The sequence below is a fragment of the Mesoplodon mirus genome (assembly GCF_964341445.2).
Source record: "Mesoplodon mirus genome assembly, chromosome: 19".
In the NCBI taxonomy this organism is placed as follows: Eukaryota; Metazoa; Chordata; class Mammalia; order Artiodactyla; family Ziphiidae; genus Mesoplodon; species Mesoplodon mirus.
In genome coordinates this window covers 60,556,966-60,579,438 of record NC_138995.1, presented here as the reverse complement: position 1 = coordinate 60,579,438, position 22,473 = coordinate 60,556,966, and the positions used below count along the sequence as shown (strand labels likewise).

General features: G+C 41.6%; 1 protein-coding gene and 1 pseudogene across 2 annotated transcripts; one reads left to right on the top strand and one right to left on the bottom strand.

The window, feature by feature from the left end:
* The first annotated feature begins 1,370 nt into the window (after positions 1 to 1,370).
* LOC309794923 (zinc finger protein 761-like) lies at positions 1,371 to 21,769 on the top strand. The gene is made up of 4 exons (XM_082606870.1): positions 1,371 to 1,561; positions 4,116 to 4,206; positions 11,690 to 11,816; positions 17,046 to 21,769. Exons 2-4 carry the CDS (start codon positions 4,192 to 4,194, stop codon positions 18,359 to 18,361), a joined length of 1,458 nt encoding a protein of 485 aa, XP_082462996.1. The 5' UTR covers positions 1,371 to 1,561; positions 4,116 to 4,191; the 3' UTR covers positions 18,362 to 21,769.
* On the bottom strand, positions 6,093 to 7,369 carry LOC309795493 (CDKN2A-interacting protein-like; annotated as a pseudogene). The gene has a single exon. The product of its transcript is annotated as a CDKN2A-interacting protein-like (transcript).
* Positions 21,770 to 22,473: the final 704 nt, after the last annotated feature.

Sequence of the window (22,473 nt, the reverse complement as noted above, 5' to 3'; positions counted from 1 at the left end):
ATTTATATCAGTTTTTTAAAATGTATTGCTCTTTTTAAAGCAATGGTTAGTAAAAATGTTTTTAATTTAAAAATTAAAAAAAAAAATTTAAAAAAGAGTAATCATTACTGACAGAAGTTATCACATACCTTAGTCCTCCAGTCTCAGACCCTGGGTTGTTTTTTTTTTTTGCGGTACGCGGGCCTCTCACCACTGCAGCCTCTCCCGTTGCGGAGCACAGGCTCCGGACGCACAGGCTCAGCAGCCATGGCTCATGGGCCCAGCCGCTCCATGGCATGTGGGATCTTCCTGGACCGGGGCACGAACCCGTGTCCCCTGCATCGGCAGGCAGACTCTCAACCACTGCGCCACCAGGGAAGCCCAGACCCTGGGTTTTGTCCCTGAGTCTCTGGAACTGAGCAGTGTTGAGTTGGCCTCCTGGCTGAGTAAGGAACAGAAAGGACAAGTTGTTCTGCAGGGTGTCAGTATGAAAATGGCCCATCCTTCCCAGGGAGAGTTTTGCATTTATTTATTTATTTTTGGCTGCGTTGGGTCTTCCTTGCTGCGCACAGGCTTTCTCTAGTTGCGGCGAGTGGGAGCTGCTCTTTATTGTGGTGCGCAGGCTTCTCATTGTGGTGGCTTCTCTTGCTGCAGAGCACAGGCTCTAGGAGCATGGGCTTCAGTAGTTGTGGCATGCAGGCTGTAGGAGCATGGGCTTCAGTAGTTGTGGCATGTGGGCTTCAGTAGTTGCAGCCTGTGGGCTCTAGAGCACAGGCTCAGTAGTTGTGGTGCATGGGCTTAGTTGCTCCGTGGCATGTGGTATCTTCCTGGACCAGGGCTCGAACATGTCTCCCCTGCATTGACAGGTGGATTCTTAACCACTGCGCCAGCAGGGAAGTCCCAGAGTTTGTTTTTTTTTTCTCCTAGTTTGTAATAGAGACAAGTCAAGCTCTTGTTTTCTTAAACTGCTTAAATTAATACTAATTGCAGGAAATGTTCCACATCCAATGACTGCCCCACAGCTACCACTTGGAGACCCAAGTTCCCAACCACTGAATTGCTTGAGCCTCAGGAGCAGGACTTGTGAGCAACATGCTGGCAAAAACAATTTTTTATTAAAATTATTTTCTACTTGTTAGGAGGAAACATCCTAGTTTCCAATATAACTGGTCCCCAAAGCTGTAAGCTTTTACCTGAAAACTGTAACAGCCAGTAACTTAAGGGGTTTCAAAGTACTGGGAAGCATCATTCCCTGACTGCCCCCTACCCGCTTCCCCGCCTTTCGGGCTCTGGAGCTCAGAACTGGACTCTCCTCGCCCCGCCCCTCACCTTCAGCGCTCCGCCCAAGTCCCGCCTAGAAGCCTCGCCTCTGAAGTACGCGCCGCGTGCGCAGTTCTTACGGAAGCGGAAGCGGAGACCTGAGAGTGAAGGTCGCACAGCGGAGCTTAAGTTTTTCCTTCTAGTGTTAAGTCTGTGCTGCGCGGTCCCCCTTACTCCATCTTTAGGGTCTCCGAGGTTCTGCGGGCGTAATAGCCCAGCGCCCGCCGTCCGCCCCAAGTAAATCCAGAAGTCGCCGTTACAGGTCGAGTATTTCCTTTGGGTTTGAAATCGCTGTGAGGTTGGTCCTTGCCCTTTGCTTTTCGCCCTTCCGTCCACTGAGACACCGCCTTTCGCGACATTTTCCTGCTTACAGTCCTTTATTACTTCCGCCTGCGCCTTGTAAAGTCCCCTTCTGCGAGGTGGATTCGCGCGCCCCCAGCTTTGCTGTCTCTCCCACCTCAGAGGGCAGCGCCGGCCGCCGCGCTCCCGGACAGGCCGCGTCCTGTCCCCGGTCCCGGGATTCTGCAGAGCCCGCCCCTCTCCTGCGACCCCTCCCTCCCCGCCCCGCTGTCCTCGCGTCTCCTCAGGCCGGTCCTTGTGATCCGCAAACCTCTTCCTAGTCAGCTCTTGCGCTTACCCTGTGTAGGGGGAGGTGACCTGGGCCGACCGTGTGACACCCAGTATTCTTCCGTCACAAGTTCATCTCGCTGGAAATTGTTCTCAAAGGGATAGTAAAATGAAACCGATTTAGCTCTTAAAGTAGCGGGTGGATAAAATAGAGAAGTGAATAAAGGAGTGTGATCTCCTGGGATTGGAGAGCAACATGAGGATAGGGGCCCTGTGTCAGCTGTAGCAGGAGGGACAGCAGTGGTGAGAGCACTTCACAGAGAGTGGGGGGAGAGGATAAAAGAGTTAGAAGTAAGGCCTGCGGAGCGTCGTGGTCCTGGGAGAGACACGGAGGACAGGTGTTGACTAGAAGAGCAGAGGAAGACACAGCAGGAAGGAAGCATAGCCGTGTGGGGTGCCACAGAGCGGGAGTGTAACCGGAGTAGAAGGAATGTCACCTGGAGGGCAGAGAGGGGGCAGAGATGGAGGAAGAAAGAGGCAGAAATAGACGGAGGTTTAGGACAGTCAGAAAAGGTGGGCGTAAAGAGCAGCAGGAGGGGGAACGAGTTGCAGAGTGGTGGGGCAGGACAGGTGTGAGAAAGTAAATAGGGCAGGAACCGCAGGAGAGCGGAGGGGAGCAAAGAGGGGAACAGGGAGACGGATAAAGAATGAAATAGAAACACATAGTAGTCAGGTAGAGGGGGAAACTGGATACAGATGGGGGGTGAGTTCTTTGCATATGGATGATTAAGTTGTGATATATATTTTTATTTTATTTTATTATTTTTTTTGCGGGACGCGGGCCTCTCACTGCCGTGGCCTCTCCGTTTGCGGAGCACAGGCTCCGGACGCGCAGGCTCAGCGGCCATGGCTCACGGGCCCAGCCGCTCCGCGGCATGTGGGATCTTCCCGGACCGGGGCACGAACCCGTGTCTCCTGCATCGGCAGGCGGACTCTCAACCACTGCGCCACCAGGGCAGCCCTAAGTTGTGATATTTTAATTTGTTGCTTTAGAATGTAAAACATTTAAAGTTTATTTGCTTATGTTATCCACCTCTGGCTAGATATCCAAGGGAAATGAAATCATTACAGCGAGGGAAATATTTGCACTGCAATGAACATTACTGTATTATTCACAACAGCCAAGATGTAGAAAGAACTAAAATGTCTGACAAATGAATGGATATAGAAAATTTATTTCAGCTGTAAATTATGACATTATTATGACAGAAAAAGACAGATATTATATGTGGAAAGTAGAAATGTCTTACTCATAGGGCCGTAGAGTATAAAGGGTATTAGGAGGGGTTGGATGGTGGGGTAAATGGGGAGATGTTGGTCGGAGGTTACAAACGTTCAGTTGTAAAATGAAAAAGTACCACATGTATATCTAATGTACAGCATGCAGACTCTAGTTAATCACACTGTGTTTCTATATACTTGGAGTTTGCTCTGAGCGTAGCACTCAAGTGTTCTCACTACACAGAAATAAAATGGTAATTGTAAGTTGTTGGAAATGTAAACTACTTTTTTGTGATAATTATTACACAGTGAATATACATCTATCAAATAATCACATTGTATGCCTCACATGTACATGGTTGTTACTCATCAATTCTACCTCACTTAAACTGGGAAAGAAAAAGAAAGTGAGGGGTGTGCTGGCCTTGCCACTGCTGAGTGCTGCTCAATCCAGGCTTCATATTAGATCGATGAGGCATTTTGCACATACATGTTTTGTACCCTCTAATGAGGGATTCTTCTTCAGATCGTCGGTGTGAGGCCAAAGCTCAATAATATTTAAACTGCCCCCAATTAATTCTAATTTGGATCCGTCACAGAGTATAGTGACTCTGAGTCCCCCATTCCCGAGGGCTGAGATCTGGGCTGAGGGTGAGGGCTCTGCTCTGCGTGGGGATGGATGAGGGCCGGTCTGTGACCTGCAGGGGATCGTCGGGTCCAGCTGAGGTGCCCGCTGCTGCTGGGTATGTGAGGGCCTCACCAGGAGGGGAGCGAGATCTGAAGGAAAGTGTGGAAAACTCACCTGTTGGTCTCTGTGTGGGAGTTACTGTCCTGAGCCCCTCCTGGGACAGGGGGCAGCAGAGGACTGTCTGTTCCACATGCTGAGGGCTTCCCTGTGTGTGTGGTGGTGACTCAGGAAGGGGGTGTGTTGATTCTGAGCATTAAACAGCCTGTTTTCAACTTTCAAGGTCAACTTCTAAAGACTCAAAGTTGTCTGAGGAAGAAACTCAGAAGAGGAGGGAGAGGAAAGAACTGGAGTCAGGAATGACTCTTTCTCAGGTAAAGTCTTTTTCTCAGCTGATTCTTCTGTCTGTCCTTCCTGAAATGCCCGTCTTTGGACTCGCTAATCTCTGACTCTGAAGTAGCCTGCCTGACACCTGTACATTCACACTCACCCGGGTCCTTCCCTCAAGGCCTGTCACCTCCACTTAGATCCCGTCTCCCCATGACCCGGTGACCTGGGACTTGTGAAGAGGCTCCGCTGGGCGCAGTCCTGGGCAGGGCTTCACACCCACAGATTCAGGCAGAGTGTCAGTGCTACTGGGTGGGAGGGGTTGTTTAGGGCCCCATCTGGATGGACTGTCTGCTCCCTGTAAACCAGGATAAAGAAACTGCACATGAAAGTCAGTTATTAGGTGCACAATATCTGGTAAAATCTGGGAGTAGACCAATAAGGGGAAATTTGTTGTGACTTTTTCTAAGGCAATTGAAGCTAAATGAGTGAGTCACTGACTCAGAATCTTAATGATTGGGAACGGAATGAAAAATTCAGAGCTAGACATCAGTGATAGAGGGTGTTTTATTCCATCATCTATTTCAAACTATGAAATCAGTCTAAATGTCTGAGAGGTGGAAATTCCTTAAATCACTTTCATCACCTTCATTCTTCAGATTTTGTGTTTTCACTGTGCTGGTTTTGTTCTTTGGCACAGAGAAATTTTTACGTTTGATGAAGGTAAGGTTTCCTCTTCATTGTTTATCACATAGGTATCCAGTTTCCCAGCACCATTTGTTTTGTTTTGCTATAAATTTATTTTATTTATTTATTTATTTTTGGTTGCGTTGGGTCTTCATTGCTGCATTCAGGCTTCTCCCTAGTTGTGGCGAGCGGAGGCTACTCTTTGTTGCGGTGCGCGGGCTTCTATTGTTGTGGAGCATGGGCTCTAGGCATGTGGCACGCCAGCTCAGTAGTTGTGGCTCGTGGGCTCTAGAGCACAGGCTCAGTAGTTGTGGCACATGGGCTTAGTTGCTCTGCAGCATGTGGGATCTTCCTGGACCAGGGCTCAAACTCATGTCCCCTGCATTGGCAGGCAGGTTCTTAACCACTGCGCCACCAGGGAAGCCCTCCCAGCACCATTTGTTAATGGCAGCTGTCTTTTTTCCACTGTGTAGTCTTAGCATCCTTAGTATCAGTAGATTTTAAATATATACAAAGGATCATTTCTGAGCATTCTCTTCTGTTCCATTGGTTTATATATATGTGTTTATGCCAGTACCACACCATCTTGATTACTTTATAATATGTTTTGAAAATTAAAGGGTGGCCTCCCATCTTATTCAAGAGTGTTTTGGCAGTTTGCGGTCCCTTGAGTATCTATGATGTCTGGCCTGTGTTTTTTCTATTTCTGCAAAAATTGCCATTGTAATTTTGATAATGGTTGCATTAAATATGTAGAACAGTTTGGGTAGTTTGTTTGGACATTTCAAGAGTTTTGAGACTTCCAGTCCATGAGTATAGATTTATTTGTATCTTTGGATTTCTTTTTTTTTTTTTAGTCTGAGGCAACTATTTTCTCTTTTATTCTTTAACAGACATGTTCAACATTATGGGCAACATTCTTAAAACCTTAAGCTTCACAGGCTTTCAGACATTCAAATACTATGGTCTCCTTTTCTTTGATGTGAAGGATTATTCAGCTAGAAAAATAAAAGCATGGTAGACAATACATTTTCACCAAATTCAAAGTAGTACAAAAATTAAGACTACAAAACTACACATTGTACCTAATGTGTCATTAAAAATAGAAGACAGTATTTTCTTCAGCAAATAAAACAGCATATTGGTATGCTGTTAATGCATAAACCTTTTAATGTATACTGTCATTCACCAATTATTTACAACTTCCACTGTGTGAAGAGAACTAGAATGTAGATTTTCTGCAAAACTGGAAAAAAGCAATACAAAATTTGTGAAAGCCTGTGTTTCATATTATACAAAAGCAAGTTTTTCTCTTCAAATACCAGATATTGTACGCAGTGATATTTTGGACATATTATAGTAATTCTTGAGGATGTTTTAATGCTGGAGGTAAGTTTACAGGCCTTGACTCTTCATCGAGGAGTACTAAGTCTTCTGTCTCACTGCCTCTGTATTTCCTTTTACATATTTTTACCACCATCTTTTTCTTCAGAAATAACTTCCAGGCTTCACTTGATGCAACTGCTTTTGCGTTTTCTTTGCTTTTTCCACAGCCAGTGCCCAAATACACAGGCTTACATCTCAACTCACAAACAATACTTTCTTGAGAGCTCTTACTTTGAGGCAGATGTGCCAGTTCTATTAGCGGGACAAGAGACACATCCAGTGTTGCTTTCAGAGCCTTGATAGCTGCGTTTAGGAGCTCTCCATGATTCATGCTGGGATGGAAGTCACCAACTTCCATGCCACCATTTGTACAGTCTATTGACAGAAGGCTGCTTCTGTTTCACATCTTCATTGGTTAACTTGCAACAAGAGAATCTGACAGAACTCTCGCTCGACTGCGAAGTACTTTCAGAAAGCAGCTGTGACGTGCTGATCTGAGAACTACTCTTAGAAGCCAGCTGGGACACACTTGCTATGGAAGTGCTTTTGGAAACCAGAGAGCCACTGGTCTGGGAGCTGTTCTTGGAAGCTAACAGTGATGCAGCTACCTGCGAAGTGCTTTTGGAAGTCAGCGTCGTGTTTGCTGAGGTGGTGCTTTTGAGGGTTAGTAAAGATGTGCCTGATGAGGAACTGTTTTTAGAAACAGATGACAAAACACTTGCCTCTGAACTAGTTTTGGAAGTTAACCACTTGAAGCTGTCTCTGAACTAGGTTTAGAAGACAACAGTGGCAACTCTATTTCTGAGCTTCCTGAGGAGCCCAACAAAGGCACCTCAATCTCTGAGATGCTTTGAGAGGCTGAGACTGAAGAGCCTTCCAGAGCACTCTTTTTTCGGGGATCCACTTTGTTCTCTGGAAATCAGTGGATTGGGTCACATGACTATTCACACTGGATTTCAACAACGAAGAAACAAAGGACACTGAATCATGTTTATCTGGAGCTTCTGGTTCAGAAATTGTTCCAGACCCTACTGTTGTTACCTGAGAGGGAATGCTGCTGCTGCTTTGGCTGGAAACAGATCGCTCTCCATCACTTGTGGAGCTATTCTGACTCAGGGCACCAGAGCTCCGTATCATTTCTTTTTAGATTCCGCATATAAGTGATATCATACGATATTTCTTTTTCTGTCTGACTTACTTCAGTTAGTATGACAATCTCTAGGTCCATCCATGTTGCTGCAAATGGCATTAATTCATTCTTTTTAATGGCTGAGTAATATTCCATTGTATGTATGTACCACATCTTCTTTATTTTAATTTAATTTTATTATTTATTTTTGGCCACCTTGGGTCTTTGTTGCTGCACGCGGGCTTTCTCTAGTTGTGGTGAGTGGGGACTACTCTTCATTGCAGTGCGTGGGCTTCTCATTGTGGTGGCTTCTCTTGTTGCGGACATGGGCTCTAGGCGCACAGGCTTCAGTAGTTGTGGCATGTGAGCTCAGTAGTTGTGGCTCGCGGGTTCTAGAGTGCAGCCTCAGTAGTTGTGGCGCATGGGCTTAGTTGTTCCGTGGCATGTGGGATCTTCCTGGACCAGGGCTCGAACCCGTGTCCCCTGCATTGGCAGGCGGATTCTTAACCATTGCGCCACCAGGGAAGCCCCGTACCACATCTTCTTTATCCATTATTCTGTTGATATTTAGGTTGCTTCCATGCCTTGGCTCTTATAAACAGTGCTGCAGTGAACACTAGGGTGCATGTATCCTTTCGGACCATATTTTTCTCTAGAGATATACCCAGGAGTGGACTTGCAGTGTCATAGGATAGCTCTATTTTTGTTTTTTTTTAAGGGACCTCCATAGTCTTCTCCATAGTGGCTCACCAATTTACATTCCCACCAGCAGTTCAGGAGTGTCCCCTTCTCTCCACACCCTCTCCAGCATTTATTGTTTGTGGGTTTTTTGATGGTAGCCATTTTGACTGGTGTGAGGTGATACCTCATTGTAGTTTTGATTTGCATTTATCTAATAATTAGTGATGTCGAACGACTTAGCAATTTTTTACTTAAGTATTTTTTTTAACATCTTTATTGGAGTATAATTGCTTTACAATGGTGTGTTAGTTTCTGCTTTATAACAAAGTGAATCATCTATACATATACATATATCCCTATATGAAGTATTGTTGATTTACAGTGTTTGGTTAGTTTTGGGTGTACAACAAAATGACTCAATCTTATATACTTCTTCAGATCCTTTCCCTTTATAGGTTATTACAAAATACTGAGTATGGTTCCCTGTGCTATATAGTAGGTCCTTGTTGGTTATCTATTTATACAAAATAGTGCGTATATGTTAATACCAAATCCTAATTTATGCCCCTCCCTTCTGCTTTGGTCACCCCTAACTTTCTTTACTATGTCTGTGGGTCTATTTCTGTTTCATATGTAAGTTCAATTGTATCTTCTTTCCTTCAGTTTCACATATAAGTGATATATTTGTCTTTCTCTGGCTTACTTCACTTAGTATGATAATCTCTAGGTCCATCCATTTTGCTGCAAATGGCATTATTTCATTTGTTTTTATGGCTGAGTAATATTCCATTGTGTGTGTGTATATATATGTATATATATGTGTGTGTGTGTGTGTGTGTGTGTGTGTGTGTATACACACACACACACACACACACATATATACACCACATCTTCTTTATCCATTCATCTGTTAGTGGACATTTAGGTTGCTTACATGTCTTGGCTATTGTAAATAGAGCTGCAGTGAACATTGGGGTGCATGTATCTTTTCGAATTATGGTTTTCTCCAGATATATGCCCTGGAGTGGGTTTGCAGGATCTGAATCTTTCTTATTTAACTCTTTTGTTCTGCCAAAGTTGGCTTCAGTTTGTTCTCTTTCTGCTTCATTGAGATGTAAAAAATTCTTGAGTGGAGATCTTTTCCCTTTTTGTTGTAACCATTTAGCCGTGTAGATTTCTCTTTTATTATAGCCTTCAAGTAAAATGGGGTTATTGAAGTGTCATATTGTTACTGTGCTGCTGTTTCCCTCTTTTTTTTTTAAATTAATTTATTTTTGGCTGTGTTGGGTCTTCGTTGCTGCACGTGGGCTTTCTCTAGTTGCGGCAAGCAGGGGCTTCTCTTCATTGCGGTGCATGGGCTTCTCACTGCGGTGGCTTCTCTTGTTGCGGAGCATGGGCTCTAGGTGTGTGGGCTTCAGTTGTGGCACACAGGCTCAGTAGCGTGGCTTACAGGCTCTAGAGCACAGGCTCAGTAGTTGTGGCGCACAGGCTTAGTTGCCCCGTGGCATGTGGGATCTTCCCGGACCAGGGCTCGAACCTGTGTCCCCTGCATTGGCAGGTGGATTCTTAACCACTGTGCCACCAGGGAAGTCCCTGTTTTCCCTTTGATTTCTGTTAACGTTTGCTTCATTTGGGGTGAAGCTCTAATGTGTGTGTGTGTGTGTATATATATATATATATATATATATATATATATATTTATTTATTTATTTATTTATAACTGTTGTATCTTGGTGAATTGACTCGTTTAAGATTGTATAATATCATTTGTGCCTTGTGTCAGTTTTTGCCTTTGTTTTATGTGATATAATATACTCAGCCCTGCTCTCTTTAGCATGGAATATCTTTTTCCTTTCTTTCACCTTTAGCTTTTCCGTCTCATTTGATGTGTGAATGTTCACATTTCCAGCTGTCTGACACACTCTCTCTGTGTCTCTTACACTTGGTCTTCATTTTTCCTCCTGTTACTTCCTCTAGTGGTCCCTGCTCAGGCACACTGAGCAGTGGTGAAAGGCAGGAGCCCTGGCCAGCCCCCTTCATTTCACTGTAATTACAGAGGATACATATCAAGTGTTTACTTTTCATGATGTTTGGTGAAATGTTCTTGCTTAATAACAATATATTTTTTCTATACGCTTTTCTGTCATGATTTTTAATTCTCCAAGAAGTTTTTAACTTTACCACTGTGATAATTTTCTTAATCTGTGAAAATAGTATATAACACTAAACTTCTCTAATTTTGTGTCAGTGTTTTATTAGTGGAAAACAAAAAAAGCGATGATAAAAAAAAATTGTCCTGAAATATGTAGAGATAAGTCTTCTCATTCCAGTTGATTTTGTGTTGACGTGTGTGATGGGTGCCATGGATGTGCAAGCCATTCATTTAAATAAAAGACATGATTTCAAAAGTATATATCTTTTTGCAGTTGAAATTATATCTTCAGTATATTCTGTGGCCTTGGTGGTGGGATGAATTGGGTGATTGGGATTGATATATATACACTAATATGTATAAAATGGATAACTAATTAAAAAAAGACCTATTTAAGTAATAGAAGACATGAAGAGATGAAACAGATTTGAATCCTTGTTTTAATGATTTAAGGTACATATACATAAGCAAGTGTCTGCAATCCAAAGTAAAAGTAATAAATGCCCTAAGCAAGGTATAAATATATATATATATATATATTCCTTGGCCTTGAATTTTTTCTGCACCATCATGTTAATGGTTTAAATAGTAGTAAGATTACTAACATTTTATGTGTATGTATATGTGCTTGTGTGCCCACATCTATAATGACCTTTCATGCTATTCCATGTCATTCACCTTGGATGTCTTTCAGGCTTTTCTCAGGGATCCCTCTGTCAATGTACTTTTTTTTTTTTTAAACATCTTTATTGGAGTATAATTGCTTTACAGTGGTGTGTTAGTTTCTGCTTTATAACAAAGTGTCAGTGAACTTTTAATGCTCTCCTAACTGATTTTTAAGCTTCAATTCCAAGGCTCAACCACCTGAGTTCAGGTGCTTGCTGTGTCATTGCTTAGCTTCTTGACTTGGTTCGAGTTTCTCTTGGTGTCTCTGACACAGTTTTCTGCTCTGTAAGATGGGAACATATCTTTCTCGAATGAGCTGTTATATTGGTAAGAAGTTCGTGCTTGTAAAGTACTTATTTTGAGTAATGTTTTGTCTATAGGAAGTATTCAAACACTTTTAGTCATTGCTGTTTCTATCATTATCATAATTGAAGATTTTGAGTTTTCTTTAAAGCCATTGTGGACTTTGTCATCTCTGAAGCCACCACTCATAGTGTAACTTATTTAAATATTGAATATCACTCAATGTTTAGAACATAGTATCTGACACTTCTGTATAGACAACCCGTTGTTTAGTATTGTTTATATATGTTTTATGGATTCTCCACAGAGATGACAAATCCATATTTATTGGATGATATGAATAATCTCTTATGAAAAGGCATAAGAATTTAAAATAAGGGACACAGTATTTGCTCCAAATACCTTAACACAGATCTTTCAGAACATATACTTGAACCAAATCGATCCTTACCCCTCTCTCATCTTTCCATTTTGTATGAAGATAACTCTTCTCCTGACCCGTTGTTGAAATGTATTTTCATTTCAGGAATGGTTGACCTCCAAGGATGTGGCCATAGAATTCTCTCAGGAGGAATGGGAATGCCTGGACCCTGGTCAGAGGGCCTTGTACAGGGACGTGATGTTGGAGACCTGCAGGAACCTGATCTCTGTGGGTGAGGATAACTTCCCTCTAGAAGTTGGGATCTCCCCTTGGGTGTTTTGCATTTTTCCCTGTGTGCTTCTTGGGAGGCCCTGTTTCTGTCATATGATCTGAAAGCCCTGTTGGCACAGACATGATGCAGCATCATGAGTTTAAACTGAACCTTTCTTCAGATGATCTGCCTGTTTCACATTACATTAGGGGTTGTTCAAGAGCTTAATTATGTATAAAGCTCAATGGCACACTTTTAAAAGATATCCAATTTCTTGTCTTCTGCCCTGTGGCTTTGACTGACTATTTCCTGGAAGAGTGTTAGATATATGTATTACACTGTTCCCGATACATTTAGAAGGAGGAGGTGGATGAATTTGTGAAATATTTTTCCTGACCTACCTGTAATGTCCTCACTCCTCAGCTGAACAAAGAGCTGTGGTTTTGGAAAAAACACAGCACTTCACATTTCTTTATTCTGATAAGCAGAAATTTCTTTTTCTGATCTGAACATTATCTCCATTTTTGGAGCAAGAGGAAGAGCCCAGGACTCTGGTGAATGGTGTGAAAATAGCAAAAAAACCAAATGGGTGGGAATGTATTAAAAGTGTGAACACAGGTGGGATCTCAGGGCAGAGAGGAGGCCACAACATTAATAGTGTTTGGGAAACTCTTCTCATGGTGGAGAGTTCTTTGGGAAAACTGAAGTTTCTTTATTAAACTCTCAGAGGAGACTTTTCTTCTACCCGAGTTATCACTCCATCCTTCCAAATGTAAAATGTATTCTTTCACCCTCCAGTGGTGCTGCAGCTCCTACAGAGACAAAGGCAAGGTCTTTATCAAGATCCACAACACTCCCCATCTGGCTGCTGTGAACTGGCTGTTGCTTGACTTTGAGGAGCATGAGGCGGGCTGTGTTATTGGGTTGTCTTGCACCCTCTTCTCTCTTTATGGACTTGATTCTATTGGATGCTCAGTTTTTAGTCCATATAGATCAAAGCTGATGCCTCCAGTGTCTAACCCCTGGACCCTGTCCTGGTTTCATGTCTGTTGTATTTGGAAGATATAATCAGAAGATGGAAAATACCGGCTGCTATTTAATTTTTATTAATTAAAAATTTTTTTAATTATTTATTTATTTATTATTTTTTGGCTGTGTGGGGGCTTTCTCTAGTTGTGGCAAGCCGGGGCTACTCTCTTGTGGTGCGTGGGCTTCTCATTGCGGTGGCTTCTCTCCTTATGGAGCACGGGCTCTAGGTGCATGGGCTTCAGTAGCTGTGGCATGTGGGCTCAGTAGTTGTGGCGCATGGACTTAGTTGCTCCGCGGCATGTGGGATCTTCCTGGCCCAGGGCTCGAACCTGTGTCCCCTGCATTGGCAGGCGGATTCTTAACCACTCTGCCACCAGGGAAGTCCCTGCTATTTGGTTTTATCTGGCACCTCAGAATGTGTATGGAGCTGTCTCAGTCCCTATCTTCCTGTTTAGGTATGTCAGCCATTTCTTCTGTTCTGCTGTTGCCACACATTTCAGTGGTGTGTGGAATAGCCAGGTGCATTGGATCTTCTGTGATTGTTACTTAGGAAAACTGTAAGGACAGTGGACAGAGAGATACTCTTTTTTTTTTTTTTTTTTTTTGTGGTACGTGGGCCTCTCACTGTTGTGGCCTCTCCCGTTGCGGAGCACAGGCTCCAGACGCGCAGGCTCAGTGGCCATGGCTCACGGGCCCAGCCGCTCCACGGCATGTGGGATCTTCCTGGACCGGGGCATGAACCTGTATCCCCTGCATTGGCAGGCGGACTCTCAACCACTGCGCCACCAGGGAAGCCCGAGATCCTCTTTTTGATCCTAAATCCAGCAAGGGGAACATACATGAATCTTTCAGGCTCTTAGCTTGGCATCCCTGGGTCGAGCAAATGGTCCCATCTCAAGATCTTATAATATCCGACTCCCATATCTTGTCTTTTTTCGCTCCTGTACTGCTCTATCTAGTCTGGGAATGTAGACTCTTCCTGACTTTACTTTCTCCTTAGTTTGTATAAGTTTTCCTCTTAAACTTGATCTTGAAGTATGTAGTCCTAGAGTCTGAAATTGTATCCAGTTTCTTTGCTGTGGTAATCCACCTATGTTTAATGGGCAGCTTCTAGTGGACTCTCTGTAGAGTGGGTTTACTGGGTAACAGAAAATTTTTGAAGGAGAATACATTCCCTCATATGCTGTAATATTTTCCCGTTACATACAAAATCACCGCTTGAAGCTATTTAGTAGAGTGGTCAGCATGTTCTGAGATACAAGACAGAAAGTGTCTGAAGACCTTGACCTATAAGTCTTTCCAGTTTCTTTTTCTAGCTTTGACCAATGTCACAAAAGCCTGTGTGAAGGGCACTGTGACAGTGTTTTTCACATGTACTAATGTCCATCCCCTTTGAGCCTCAGTGAGTGGTATAGCAGTTTCTCCGAGCAACAGTGCTGTCCAAGCTCACATCCTCATATTTGTGAGGCTGCTGACTGCACTGTTGTTCCTGCCGTGCCACACGCTCCATCATCTGTGTGCCAGTGTTCTTTCTGCCTTCACACGTAATTTTGAAGCAACTTAATGAGAGACCTTATGAAGTAGAGTGATACCTTCAGTGATAAACCATCATTTGTTTTATTCAAGGCACTGCAACTTTCATTTTGTATATTTTTATGCATTATAAATGACTGTCTTTTATTTTTATCATTAGGTTTCGGTTTTTTGTTTCTCTTCGTTTTTGTTTTTTATTTGCAATGTGTGGGATGGTTGGTTTAGAAAGCCCCCCACCCCATGGTGCAGTAAGGGATCAGTTCCTTTTAGAGTTCTTTATGTAGTCTTTTTTTTTTTTTCAATTTATTTATTTTTGGCTGCGTTGGGTCTTCATTGCTGTGCACAGGCTTTCTCTAGTTGCGGTGAGTGGGGGCTACTCTTCATTGCGGTGTGCAGGCTTCTCATTGCAGTGGCTTCTCTTGTTGCAGAGCATGGGCTCTAGGCATATGGGCTTCAGTAGTTGTGGCGCATGGGCTTAGTTGCTCCGTGGCATGTGGGATCTTAGTTCCTGGACCAGGGCTCAAACTGGTGTCCCCTACATTGGCAGGCGGATTCTTTTTTTTTTTTTTTTTGCAGTACGTGGGCCTCTCACTGTTGTGGCCTCTCCCGCTGCGGAGCACAGGCTCTGGACGTGCAGGCCCAGCGGCCATGGCTCTCGGGCCCAGCCGCTCCGCTGGGATCTTCCTGGACCAGGCCACGAACCTGTGTCCCCTGCATCGGCAGGTGGACTCTCAACCACTGTGCCACCAGGGAAGCCCGGCAGGTGGATTCTTAACCACTGTGCCACAAGGGAAGTCCCAAGATCACTTATCAAAGAAAAATATATTATTTTTGGTTGAGAACAAATTCTAAATGGAGAATATAGGGTGTCAGTTGTCAGGTTGGAAGTAGCACAAATCTTATTTTCTCTGCAAGATCTTTGGCTCTGAATGTCACTACATCACTGGAAAATGGCAGGATAGCTTCCAGGCATTTGGCAATGGAGAGTCTCTCCTTGTCACAAACTATAGTTGGAATTTTGGGGTCTTTCTTTTTAAAAAATATATATATATATTTATTAAATAAATATTCTTGATATTAAACTATTATTGAATATATGACTTACAAATATTTTGTATTATACCATACATTGTTTTTTTACTCTGCTGAGTATGGTTTAGTGCACAGTAGTTAATAGTTATGATGTAGTCCAGTTTATCTGTTCTTAGTTTGTTGGCCTGAGCTTTTGCTGTTATATCTGATAAATCATTGTAAATCCAATGTTAAGAATCTCTTTTTGTAAATTTACTTATAGGAGTTTTATTCACTAGGGACTTAGGTTTAGATCTTTGAAGATTTTGAATTAATACAATAATGGTCCAACTAAATTCTTCTGCATGTGAATATCCAGTTTTCTCAACACCTTTTGTTCCATAGACTGCCCTTCCCCCATTATGTGGTCTTGACAACCTTGCGGAACATCATTTGACCTTATACACGAAAGTTTTTTTCTGAATCTCTTGTGTTCCACAGGTCTCTCTGTCTTTATGCCAATACCATACTGCTTTGATTAGTGTAGCTTTGGGAAAAGTTTTGAAATAAAGAAATGTGAATTGTCTGACTTTGTTTTCAAGCTTGTTTTTTGCTATTCATTGTCTCCTGAAATTCCACAGGAATTGTAGGATTGATTCATCTGTTTCTTCAGCAAAGCAGTATTGGGATTTGGGATTACACTAGGGATTATTTTGACTATCCTGATAACTTTGGCTAGTATTGACATCTTGACAATATCAACTTCAAATCCATGAACTTGGGGTATCTTTGGATTTATTTGTGTCTTCTCTAATATGTTTCAGAAGTCTTTATTTTGCAGTAGTTACAAATCCTTCCCTTCTTGTATAATGTTATGTTTAACTATTCTTTTTTTTTAATTCTATTATAAATTGAATTGCTTTGATTGTTCATTTTTAATGTTTAGAAACCCAGTTGGTTTTCGCATGTTGATGTTGTATCTAGTAATTTTTTTGAAGTCTTTCATTATTTCTGTAAGGTTTTTTTACTTATTAATGTTGCAGAATGCCTGTTACGGGTATGTCATTTTGTAGAAGATATTTAGAAAAATGTTTTGTTTTCATAAAATCTGTTCTGTTGAATTCTTTTTTCTCTATGGTATATATGTTTTATAATTCTAAACAGCGACATATTATTAGATAAGCTTGTTTTGGATTTTTTAGCATTACAGTATATTGTGTGTTCATTAACATTTATTTATGTACACCAGGTATGCAGAATATATCTATAGTATAATGTATTTTTCTCAGAGACAACAGTATGTTTACTGTTAATTGGTTCGTGCTTTGGAGTCATGGTGGAAAAATTGCGTTCTTTTGAGAGCTGACGTCAGTTTTTCCTGTATGAGTGTTTTTGTCATAGAGGGTTTGCGAGTAGTCTCCTCTAAAATCAATTTGAATTATATTTTATAACTTTTTTTAGTAAACAATTCTATTGCTTTAGTGTTTCTAATAATTTTAAGATCATAGTTGGGAAATTTCAAAATTTTTTTAAAAAATGAAAAAAAATTTAAAAAATACATAGTTGGGAAGTTTTACAACTGTGTTTGGTATAAGTATTACTTTTGATGTAATATCATATATTCAACCTGAAACAGTTAATTTTGAATTTATCCCTGTGGCTATTTATGTCTTGTAGATATCTGTCCAATACATGTGGTCAAGCAATTACAACCCAAAGGGAACAGTGATCCAGGAGAAGTATTTCAAAGAGTGATCTTGGGAAGATCTAAAAGTCGTGCAATCAAACATTTTTCCCTCCCGGAAATCCAGAAATATATGTATGACTTTGAGTGTCATTGGAGAGATGATGAAAGAAATTACAAAGGAATGCCTATAACCCATAATGGAAATCTCACTGATAGAAGAGATCCGCATGGTAGAAGGGATGCAGGAATCAAGCCCATTGGAAATAGGCTTGGATTAAACTTTCAGGGTAAACTGCAGGTATTTCAAACTGACGGGTTAATTTCTGAATGTAATGAAGTTGAGAGGTCCATCAACAATAGTTTCTCATTTTCACCACTTCAAAGAATTCCTCCTCGTGTCCAAAGTAACGTTTCTCATGTATATGGGAATGATGTTATGCATCCTTTAGTACTGACACGAGATCAGAAAACACACAGGGAACGAGATTTTAAATGTACTGAGTGTGGGAAAACCTTTAGTCATGGCTCAATTGTCAGGAATCATCAGATAATCTATTCAGAAGAGATATTACATAAATGTGATGTATGTGTCAAGGGCTTTAGTACAAATTCACACCTTGCAGTTCATATGGGAAAGAAACCTTACAAGTGTAGTGAGTGCAGCAAGGTATTCAGTCAAAAAACAACCCTTGCAAATCATCAGAGAATTCATACTGGGGAGAAACCTTTCAAATGTAACGAGTGTGGCAAAACCTTTAATCGCTACTCAAACCTCAGTAGACATAAGATAATTCATACAGGAAAGAAATTATATAAATGTGATGTATGTGGCAGTGTCTTTAGTCGAAAGTCAAACCTTGCAGATCATCAGAGAGTTCATACTGGAGAGAAACCTTATAAATGTAATGAGTGTGGCAAGCTGTTTAGTTACAGTTCACACCTTTCAACTCATCAGAGAATTCATACTGGAGTAAAACCTTACAAATGTAACGAGTGCGGCAAGGTCTTTAGTGAAAAGGCAACTCTTGCAAAGCATCAGAGAATTCATACTGGAGAGAAACCTTACACATGTAATGAGTGTAGAAAGGCTTTTAGTCAAAAGGCACATCTTCAACTTCATTGGAGAGTTCATACCGGAGAGAAACCTTTCAAATGTGATGAGTGTGGCAAGGTCTTCAGTCGAAATTCACACCTTACAAGTCATCAGAGAGTACATATTGTAGAGAGACCTTTCAAATGTTTTGAGTGTGGAAGAGCCTTTACTGAGGTCTCCACCCTCACTAAACATCAGAAAATCCATACCTGAGAGAAATTGTGTAAGTGTGATATATGTGGGAAGGTCTTTAAATCTCAAAGTAGAAAAGAAACTATACAAATATCACGAGTGTGGCAAAGCTTTTATGTGTGTAAGCCTCACTTATGATCAGATAATTCATACTGGAGTGTTATATTACAAATGCAATGAGTGTCTCAAAGTGTTTAGTCAAAGTGCTTACCTTATGATCCATGACAGAATTCATATTGGAAGGAACTTTGAGAAATGCAATGAGTGTGGTGAGTTCTTAAGTGTGCTTTCAGGCCTAACTTGCCATCAGCTGATGTATACAGGTGAGAGCCCTTAAAAATATAATGAAGGTTGTAATGCTTTTAGCAGCTGTTCACGTCTTAGGCTTCCTGAGAATATTCATACTGGATAGAGCCCGGGTACATGTATTTAATGTGGTCAGGCCGTTGATAATGCATTCTGGAAAGAATCCTCACCAGTGCCATGAATGTGAGAAATCTGTTCTCATGGCTCACATCACACCAATAATCAGGTAGTCTGCACTGGACAGAATGTTACAAATGTACTGAATTTTTCAAAGCTTTTAGGTTGTGCCTTAAACTCAGGGATCATCAAATACTTCATTCTTTAAAATGCAACGAATATGTCAAAATTTAATATATTGCTTACTCGTACTTAAATACCAGAATATTTATCGTGGAGAGAAACCGCACGAATGTAATGTGTTTGGCAGGGATTTTACCCAAACATCACAGTATGTTTTACCCAACATACTGGAGCGATAACTCCCAAACGCAATGGGTGTGGCAAAACCTTTACGTTGAGTTCACGTATTAGGGAGCAGCAGAGAGTCCATGTTGAAGAGAAGCCATGGAAATGCGAATCGAGGCTTTATTCAGGCCTCCCCATGCACTGGACTTTAGAATACACATAGAATACACATCTTTAAGAGAAACCACACAAAACAATGTGCGTGCTAAGGCTTGTAACTGAAGAACAAAACTGGAACACAGGATTTATGTTGGAGAACAGGATTTCAAATGTTAGGAATGTTGTAAATACGGGTACATCCAGTAAGTTTGGTGTCATGAGAGAATTCATACGGGTTATAAAGTGTATACGTGGAAACTTCATGAATCAGCGCATTCTCAGCATTTAACAAAAAAAACTCACGTTTGGGGGAATTCTTACAAATGTAATGAATTTGTTGAGTTTTTTCAACAGACCACACATCAGAGAATGCATACTCGGAATAAACAAGTCTTTAGTTCTCTGGGGTTAACCTGAGATATTATATACTGCAGAATCATTACAAGTCACAGTGTGTTAAAAGATGATGTGTATGTGAGAGGGAGAAGGGCATTTGTTGAAATGGCCTGTTGTCTTCAGTGTATAAATAGTTATTCGGGTTTTCTTGAAAAGGCTACATTCATATTTACACCTTTCAAGCTGGAGTTTGAAGTAACAAATCTGAGTCCATATCGGACCTGTTTCTTTTACTTTAACCTTTGTATTCTGTTGCTTTCTGTAGAAGTGAATCAGTAAAGGGATGTTGCCTGTAAGCTTAAATTATACATCATGGGCCATCTCTGGGAACCCTGACTTCCTTGTAATGAGCATTAAAGTAAAATACCTTTTTTAGCTCCCAGGAAACATCCTGACCAGGCCCTCCTGTGAATGGCTTCAGGAAGGAAGAAATTAACACAACCCCTCTGCAATGTCAACAAAAAATCAGTGAATCTAAGAAAGAAATGGAAATTTTTTTTTTTTTGGCGGTACGCGGGCCTCTCACTGCTGTGGCCTCTCTGTTGCGGAGCACAGGCTCTGGACGCGCAGGCTCAGCGGCCATGGCTCACGGGGCCCAGCTGCTCCACGGCATGTGGGATCCTCCTGGACCAGGGCACAAACCCGTGTCCCCTGCATTGGCAGGTGGACCCTCAACCACTGCACCACCAGGGAAGCCCAGAAATAGAAAATTTTATTCAAGCCAAATTTGAGGATGATAACCTGGGAAGAGTGTCTGAGAAAGCTCAGAACTATTCTGCCCATTAGAAATCAAAGCACAGGGCTTCTGTGGTGGTGCAGTGGTTAAGAATCTGCCTGCCAATGCAGGGGACACGGGTTCAAGCCCTGGTCCAGGAAGATACCACATGCCGCGGAGCAACTAAGCCCGTGGGCCACAACTACTGAGCCTGTGAGCCACAACTACTGAAGCCCGCGCACCACAACAAGAGAAGCCACCGCATTGAGAAGCCCGCGCACCTCAACAGACACCCAGTGCAGCCAAAAATAAAAAATTTTAAAAAAAGTTAAGGCACAGTTATATAAGTTTTCTAAGACAGAGAGCGGTACAACACATGACATATTGACAGTTTACATAATCCAGATCTAAGCATCATCGCAGTGGGTCGTGTGACCCAAGATCAAGAAGGAATGCTATCTTTTAAGGAGTTTTCCTGCTGATGCTAGGAGAATGTTGCTCTTTATGGTTGAGTATGTATTCATCAGGTTTGCTTGATGCATAATGCAAATACACAGTTCACAGTGGGAAGAGAGAGGAGGCCAAAGGGCCGAGAGGAGTTAATGTTTAAATATTCCTGTCTTGCCGTAATAGTTGAATTTTATTTCACAGGAGTCTGACCTGAACCAGGACTTTACTCCCTCTCCTTTTACTATAAAGAGCCTGATTTCTAACTCAGGACATGTGATTCTTTGCATTGCTAGTTTCCCATTTTCTCGGTCTGCTGGCTTTCAGAATAACGTCACTATTCCTTGCCCCCAAAAGTAGTCTCTCTATTTTTTGGCCTGTTCAGTGAGCTGAGCCGTAAGAGCTTGGCCTTGGTAGATAATCTTATCTCTTCATTACAGGCCTTTGTTGATGGTCTCTGGGAAGAATCAATAACATGAGGGGCCCAACTTCATTAGGTGTGGTTCATGCACATCCACGTTCCGTGGAAAAACATGAATCCTGAATTATCAAATTCAATACCATGTGGATTAGCAACAGGGAGGGGCAGAGAATAGTGTAAAACTGTGACTTGACTCATCATGGTTATGTTCAGGGTGCCCTTCCATAGATAAGCCAGTGTGGGTATAGTGCAGGATGCTCTACCAGCTGGCCATGAACAAAGCAGGAAGGCCATGCAGGGACTGGGCTTTTTGTGGGAGGATAGTGACAGGTTATTAGGGACTGATTATGTGGTAGGAACAATGCACGAGAAAACTTAATCACTTTATCCGTTGCACGAGCGTATGTATTGTCTACATCTCTGACCAAGAAAGAAATTGTCTAATTTTTGGATATTGAAGAGAGCAGTTATCTTCAGAGTAAAATTTAATCAGAAGCACCAGAAGTATGTGTATGTTTATGATTCACATTTTAATTGCTTCCATTACATTTTGCTACTGTTTTATTGAGAATGTACCATAGGTCTGATGTTTTAAGTAATAAAATTTAATCATCCTTTAAATCCTGGATGCGTTATGTTCCTTTTACCAATACAGTTTTATCCTGCCTCAGTACTTTATAACAGAAGCTAGGAGTGCACCATTAGGTTCTCAGTGTTGAAAGAATCTATAACAATTTCTTCCCAATATGGGATCAAATAACATACAAGTTGGAGATTATAAACTCCTAAATTGTACTTGAGTTATTCTCTCCACTCTGTTGCAGGATATTCAGATGGCTGCAGTGCAGATAGCATAGCAGCGAATTTCATACTCTGACTTCCATTAATGTACAAAAATTGAATCAAATACATTTAAAGGTCTAATTGGCTTTATTGAGTGATTCATGCATTGGGCAGCATCCCATCTAGTAAATAAAGAGGTGCTCCAAGGAGCTGTACAAAGTGGAAAAGCCCATGATGTTGAGCATCTTTTCATGTGCTTTTTGAATATGTATTACAGATATTTGGTTTGTGGTTACTATGAAGTTTTTATGTGGATATGGGACTCTTTGCACTTCCTGGACTTGCGTGATTTCCACGCTCTGTCTTCCAGCTCACTGATCCATTCTTCTGCCTCAATTTAGTCTACTGTTGATTCCTTCTAGTTTTTTTGTTTTTTTTTCTTTACATTTCAGTTGTATTCTTCAGTTCTGTTGGATTGTTATACTTTCTAAGTCTTTGTTA